This window comes from Siniperca chuatsi, linkage group LG21 (genome assembly GCF_020085105.1).
Source record: "Siniperca chuatsi isolate FFG_IHB_CAS linkage group LG21, ASM2008510v1, whole genome shotgun sequence".
Taxonomy (NCBI): Eukaryota; Metazoa; Chordata; class Actinopteri; order Centrarchiformes; family Sinipercidae; genus Siniperca; species Siniperca chuatsi.
Window position 1 is genome coordinate 446,848 of NC_058062.1, and position 7,599 is coordinate 454,446.

Sequence of the window (7,599 nt, forward strand, 5' to 3'; positions counted from 1 at the left end):
CTCTTAAAGGAAGTTTTTCCTTGCCGCTGTGGCCAAGTGCTTGCTCATGGTGGGATTTGTTGGATCTCTGTAATTAATATTATAAAGAGTTCAGTCTAGACCTGCTCTGTAGGAAAAGTGCAAGATAACTTCTGTTATTAACTGGCGCTATATAAATAAAATTGAATAGAATTGAATGTGTCTGAAATGAAGTGAATTGATTGAAAGATGCTCCTCTCTGGCAGCTTCACGGAGAATTGGGCATCGTGGCCAAGAGCCACGGCTTCTGCAGGCATGACTAATCAATCACTAGCATCATCTCATAGATTAACTCCTCTGGCAGCTACGTATCCACATATTTTTAAAGTTCTTAGTCCTGTTAACCTTTTAACCTCTCGACAGGACATTTTTATAGATTAAACCTTTGAGCCTTTTTTAACCCTTCATAGGACTTTTTACATAATGAATTCCCGTTTTCTGTCTGTTTTATTGCCTATTGAACTTATATCAATGATCAGTTTCCTAGTAAAATCAGTCAGAAATAATAAAAACTGCAGAACTCTCAGAATGAAGCTTGAGTTTATCTTTAATAAGGAAATTTGGTTATTTTTTAAATTACAAACAAGAGAGGAGAAGTGAAGCACTCGAGCGTGACGATGATGATGATGAAGGTTTTGGGTTCAGGCTGAATGAAGTTAAAGAACAACTTGTAATTGATAATGATTTTTATTTATTAACTGACTTATTTTCAGATGAGTCCAAGCTTTCTGTGAATCCACCTGATGGCCACACAAACTTAAGTTTTCTAGTTGGGTTCAAAATTATGAAGCCCCAATCCCAGAAAAATATTTTTGTGGGACAAAGATTTTAAGTTGTGTGCTCAAATTATTATCAAAGTTATTTATTTAGCGGGACATCTCGCATCGATGGTGTTGGCGATCTTCTCCAGTCTGGACTGGATCATCGTCAGTCTGCCGTTGGTGCTGGTGATAGTGGGAACAGGATAGAGGGCATTCATCTCCTTGACGAACGATGTCTCCATTCTGTGTTCACACGTCTCTCCATAGTAACCATCCTGACACTCGCACAGACTGTCGTTGGAGTCCAGCAGCCTCTTGCACGTTCCACTGTTCTGACATGTGCTATCACTGCAGACAGACAAGCTCCTGGAGTAATGGATGTAAAGAGTAGGGCTATAATACCCACAACTGTGTTGCACAAATGCTTGTGGGACCAGTGAAAAATCGGTATAACTGGTTTTATATGACACTTTAGCAAATTCTTTAAAAGGATAAGCACTTGGCGAATCATCAAGAGGGCTGATATACTCAGCACCGATGTGAAACATGCATCCAGGTAATTCATTCTCAATGTCACACTGTTGAAAGCACTTTCCAGTTGCTTCTTTAATTTGTTGTTCATATATTACACCTGCTTTCAGAGTGTGGCCAACAGCTACGGTGACCTGGTCCACGGGGATCTTCGTCAGATCATATAGGGTGTAATATCCATCCTCTGCTGAGGCGTACACCAGCACCACCCAGTTGTACCAGTTGTACTTCTTATCCAGAGCCTTTTTCACCTGATCAGCGATGACTTCTTTGTTGTCAGGACTGTTTGCTTTGGTGATCTCCAGCACGTCCTCCTTTACATAGTGCTCTGTATTCTTCAGGCAGAACTCCACAGCTGACACCTGAGCTCTGTAGACGTTCTTGAACATTTGGACGTGTTCAACGTCTTTGTTTAGTGGGTTCAAACCAGTCAGTTTCCAGTAAGCCTCATTTAGCACCATCCCCTTTAACAGCAAAGTGCTGAAATAGAAGTTATATTTGCCGATCTCACTAATGTCACATTTAAACTTCTTTATCAGCAGCTCGTTGAGGTTTCCACTGAGAGACGTGCTGCTGACCGTCAGGTAGTGGTAGAGGTTGGCCACACTGCCCTCGGTTGTTGTGTACTCATAGTAGTTGATGAATATCTCTGCCTGTCGGAGTTTCTCGCCCTCATTTTGTGCCAACTCACTGTTCTCACGAAACTCATTGAACTTCCTCCAGGCGTTGAGGATGCGGACCTCGTCCTGAGAGTAGACGCTGGCGTAGTTGAACCATTCCACATCTGTTGCCAGGTTGGAGATCTTGATGGAGAGAGAGTCCAGCTTCCTGTTCACCTCAGCGAACCCTGCCTTCACCTCATTCAGCACTGGGTCATCCTGAGGGATGAAGGCCAAGGCCATGTTGACCACAGAGAGGAGCGTACCAACGCAGCCAGGAGCCACACTGGCAAATTTGGCGAGCTTTTTCAGGATGTCTTTTGCCGATTCTCCCCATTTCTGCACCTCTGATATGTCTTTGAATGCAGACAGAGTGTCTTGTAACACCTGGAAGGTCTCTTTTACTTTCTCTCTGGTCTCGAAAGGCTGGTCTCTCTTCACCCTGTAGGGTAGTGAGAGGTCGGAAGAGGTGAGGTCATGTGACAGAGCTGAGAAGGTCGTCAAGGAGAGAAGAAGGATCAACGAAGCCAGCATCATTGAGGCAGATAGCGTGTAAACGCCACAACTGCAAACAAGACAAGAAAAACAAGAAACAAGAATAATTCAGGACATGAAATAATGTTCTAAATGTTGTGCATCCAAGAGCCCAAAATGAGATAAAAGATCTTAAAACTTAAAGAAAATTTCAGGTATATTTCAGTGTGGCATATTGCCCACAAATGTGTCCATTGTGGCTTTATGGGTAATGCTAACTTAAAGGACACATTAATGGGAAATACACCAGGTTGAAATATACCAGAGTTTTCCTTTAACACTTTCACCCAACAGTCGTCGTGTTCAGATGTTTTCTGGCACTGTTGTCTTCATCCATGGTTACAGTATTTAAAGCAGCATGACTGTTCATGGTGCAGATTCTCCAAAATATAAAGAAATATATGCTAAAATCACCATGGCAACATTATACTTACATCATACTTAAAGCATGATGGGAATCCTGATGTGAAAATCTGCTCCCACAGGAGTGAAGTGAAGCTGGTTATACTGAACCAATACTTAAACCAATAATAGAGCATTTTGTTTGTTTGTACGTTTGAAACGGTTCCTGAAGAAAGATTTGCACATTAAGTTTCTGTATTCATAGAATTTGTCATGTTGCCAGAGAACTGCTTAAACTGAACGTAACTCATTGTAATTTCAGTTTCATTCACATCATGTTACATATGTTTGACAGAAAGGTTGCCTGATGTTTACTTTCTGGTATTTTCCTAATGTCTTCTTACATTTTAAATCGCATAAGGTTCCAAATAGCTAAACTGATAGTTGTTGCCTGAGTCACATAGTTCATACAATATATTTGGAATTTATAATCAAATTAATATAATCAAGCCTAATCTCGCTCTCTCTTTGTAGAAGAGACATTTTATATAGATGACCTAGAGTAGGCTAACGTTTACACACAGAGTAACATGTGGTAGATAGATGCATTATTATTGCTATTATTATCATGTAGAAGAAGAAGTACCTGTGTTCAGTAGCTGCTGCAGGAATCAAGAGCTGTTTTACTGAAACAAACTTCAGGCTGCTGGTTTATAAAGACACAGCATGTGAACAGTTTATATAAGCCAACGTTAGGTGGTAGTGATACTTTGGTTTGTTGAAAAAGCCAATGTCCCCTCAGTGGTTCCACCTGGACCAGCACCACTTTCGCAACCTTTATTTACAGAAACCTTCTGGCCCCAGCGCAGTGACATTGAGGGCCTTATCTTCGCACTGCGGCGCGCAGCGGCGCGCGAGTGCCATTGCTAGTTTTCAATTGTGTAAGTAGCAAATGTAGTTGCGTCCATCTGTGCACTCATAGAGTTTCCCCTCGGAGATCAGTAAAGTATTTCTGATTCTGATGGTATTAAAATGAGGTGTGGTCAGGCGCATTGTTGGCGCATTGCTATCCTGGGGCAGCAGTTGCGCCACTGACCAACAAAAACCTGGTCTAAAATCAGTGGCGAGATATTTTCCTTCAGATAGTAAGATTCACAATATATCTGCAGATCAGGCCGGGTCCTAACAACAAACACTGTGATTAGCAGCAGGTGGGCTGCGGGTGAAACTGGGTGACGCTGTGCGCATTTACGCACGAGCCACAGGTAACTTTATTGGTTATGAGCCTCCGACACGCCGACGGATCGTCAGGATCTGACGTTAGTTGATGTCCTGTGTCCGTCACAGTCCGGGTTCACAGTGAAACCGGAGGGAAGCCGCCGTCCTGCTGATTCCAGGAGTTTCCTCTGGAGACTTTCTGTCCTGTCGAGTTCATAACTGAAGTTTTTAGTTTTGCTGCTTAAAAAGACTGACGGCAGCCGCTCTGACCGTTAAAGTAAATCGTTAAAGAGCTCGTGGGGTGAGTATTGTTAAAGTGGGACACTTTCTGAAAATTTGCATTGCGGAACAATTTATTGAATCATCCCAAACATTAACTCCCTTATTACAATATACAGAAGAAAAAACCCAATATGTCCTGAGACAGCTTCTGCTGGCAAATGGGACACCTTATATTTTGATATAAAATATTCTTATTAAAAATTCAAACAGGGCTTTCAAAGCAATTTAACATGACAGAACACTCCATAGGCCTACTGTTACATTAGTAACTTCAACATTTTAATGAACCAAAGAACCATAATGGAATTAAGATACATATGTGAAACATTAAGTTATTTAGTTTAAGTTTTAAGTGTTTTAGGCTATTTATTTATTTGGGCCCATTTATTAAAAAAACATGTTAGGAGAACAAGTAAAATAGCTAGGATCAGCTAGCTAGAGTTTATGTTGGTGTGGTAATATTGTCTAGTTAGGCTAGCTAAAGCACTGCTATGCTAGCTGATAACATATTTAAGAGAAATTATATTTGATCCAGTTTATAAAATTGATTTCTCTCAAGACAGCATGTATTTCCTGATCCACAAAAACATTGTTTTCTGACTGATAGCAGCGCCCCATTTTAACAGGAAGCAACGGGTAAAATGGGATAAAATGCAGGCTGCATTTTTCAAAATGGTGAAAGGAGTTTAGGACTGATTCATAGTAAGCTTGAAACAGTTACATCACATTACAAAATATATTGGAATAAAACAGTGAGTATTTGTTTTTTGATTTTTATAAGCTTAACCATTTTTACATCAGACTGTCATTTCACTTTCCACTGTGCTTCTGGAATCAAGTGTCACTGCATGCGACGCTACGCCCACTTATATGACATCATATCCGTGTGACCTTTTTTCCTGATCAGGTGCATTTCTAACAAAGCATAAGCATTGGTTTTGTATTTCTTAACAAGATATTCATTGCAAATTTTAACTCTCCCAATTTGCCAGGTGTCCCAGTTTAACAGTAGCCTATGTGAAAGCAGCCACAGCAGCTACACAGTCAACAACAGGAACTAATGCATGCGAACTGAGAGGAGATGAAGAGTGAGAGACCGCACGTCCACACTCCTGTCCATGCCAGGAAACAGGGAGAGGCGGGGCAGGTTCAGCGTTTCAAACAGGTGAGAGTGCACAGGTTAAAATAAGTAAAGGTCCTCATGCTGAACTGCAGGTGATGAGTTGAATAAGTTAAAACAATATTTATGCAACTGTGTGATGGGTGTAACCTAATGGTGTAATCTGCCTGATCTTCCCGGGTCTTTAGGCCGCGGTGGAAACGCTGACGACAACGGGCTGAAGGGACTTTTAGTTCCTTGAAAAGTAGTTCCTGGCGATAAAAGTTCCTGGTGCTTTGGGTAGAAAAGCAGCTTATATCAAGAGCAGTTAACTAAATTTTTGCATTTTTAATCCAATTTTCAGTTTTCAGAACTTTGTTTAACTTGGAAAATCAATGAAACACACAACTTGTACAGAGATGGACTAACCTTCGCCTCTTCTGATTGTGAGGGTTTGTTTTTAGGTGAACTGTTTAAAAAGCCAAAGTCCCCTCAGTGCTTCCACCTGGACTAACCCTGCTGTCACAATCTTTATTGAACAAGTAAATATTGCAAAAGCTTCCTTTCTAAAGGTTCCTTTTTTTGTGTTAACATTTTTTAATTTTTCAAATTAGGCAGTAAACACATTATTAAAGGGTTGTACTATGATTTTATCAAATATTTTCCATTTTGTGTAGTGTGTCTCGTCCCAGAAAGAGATGGGTTTTCCACTGGCGCCGTGCATTTTGGCTGCAGAAAGCTCCATGTTAATTACTTCAAGGTGCGTATTAATCCACTGTGAAACTTTAAGCATGTGTGGTGGCCAACTAATATTATTCGTCTCATATCATTAAGAAATACTATAACAGGAGAACAAGGCATATCAACATTTAGTATCTTTGACAAAGTAAGACCAACTTGTCTCCAAAACTGGGCAACTTCTCTGCAGTTCCAAAGCATTTGCGTACATGAACCAATCTGATTGTCTGGGCAGAGATTTGGAGAAGAATTAAGTTTCATAAGATAATTTCTTCTGGGTTTATAAGTCCTATGAATGGAATTGTATTGTGTTTGCTGATGGTTTGTATTCTTAGATGAGTCAACACTAGTTCCCCAAATTCTTTTCCAACTGTCATCCTCCAAGGGTACCCCTAGGTCCCTAGACCACAACTGCTGAATGTACAAACCCTTGTGAGTAGCTATTCACAGCAATTCACTTAAATTCTATTTTATTTATATAACGCCAGTTCATAACAGAAGTTATCTCATTGCACTTTTCCTATAGAGCAGGTCTAGACTGAACTCTTTATAATATTATTTACAGAGACCCAACAAATCCCACCATGAGCAAGCACTTGGCCACAGTGGCAAGGAAAAACTTCCTTTAAGAGGCAGAAACCTTGAGTAGAGATTCCACATAGAATTTTTAAATAATAATAATGTAATGGTAGTGGTAATATTAATAAATAGGAATAATAATGATAATAATACTAGTAAGAATAATAACAACAACTGTAGTAGCAGTTGTCGAGCAGGAACACGGGGGCAGCAGGTGGCCCACAACCACAGATCCAGACTCTGCAGCTCCGGAGGCAGAAATACCTGCTGAAAGCGACAGAAGGCGAGAGGAGAGAAACGAGAAAGCACAGAACTACGGGAGAGAGAAGATGTCGAGTTAGTAACATGCGAGAGGGAGAGGAGGAGAGAGGAAAGAGGTGCATCATGGGAAGTCTCTCGGCAGTCACACTTCTGATCCTCACCGTGCTCGCCGGCTTATCCAGGTGGGTGTAGATGCGGTTCAGCAGGAAGATGATGGCGTCTTCAACTCCCAGCTGGGGCTGGTAGGCGAACTGAAGGGGGTCCAGGAGGGGTCTAACCATGGGCCGCAGCTGTTCCTTGGAGTCCTTGGAGCCTTTTCGGCACAAGAACGAGGCAAGATGTCTTCCACAGAACGGGGACCCTTTGAAGACTCAGGCTCAGGTTGAAGACGTGTTGAAGGACTCCACATAGCTGGGGGGCACAGGCTTTTAGCACCCCTGGGCTAACTCCATCGGGGCCTGCAGCCTTGTTTGAGTGGAGTTTCAACAGCTCTCCTCTCACCTGGTCAGCAGTCAGGCACACAGCAGAGGTTACAGGCGGGGGAGGGGGAGAGTCGTCAGTCTAAATATGATCTCTT

At 41.6% G+C, this 7,599-nt stretch overlaps 1 protein-coding gene across 1 annotated transcript; it reads right to left on the bottom strand.

Moving 5' to 3' along the window:
• Nucleotides 1–547: 547 nt before the first annotated feature.
• Nucleotides 548–7,213, bottom strand: LOC122868829 (cephalotoxin-like protein). The gene is made up of 2 exons (XM_044181188.1): nucleotides 7,184–7,213; nucleotides 548–2,534 (listed from the first exon to the last, which is right to left on the bottom strand). Exon 2 carries the CDS (start codon nucleotides 2,504–2,506, stop codon nucleotides 881–883), a length of 1,626 nt encoding a protein of 541 aa, XP_044037123.1. The 5' UTR covers nucleotides 2,507–2,534; nucleotides 7,184–7,213; the 3' UTR covers nucleotides 548–880.
• Nucleotides 7,214–7,599: the final 386 nt, after the last annotated feature.

Excerpts from the sequence above, each read along its gene's own strand:
- LOC122868829 (XM_044181188.1), bottom strand. The coding sequence starts at position 2,506 with ATGATGCTGGCTTCGTTGATCCTTCTTCTCTCCTTGACGACCTTCTCA.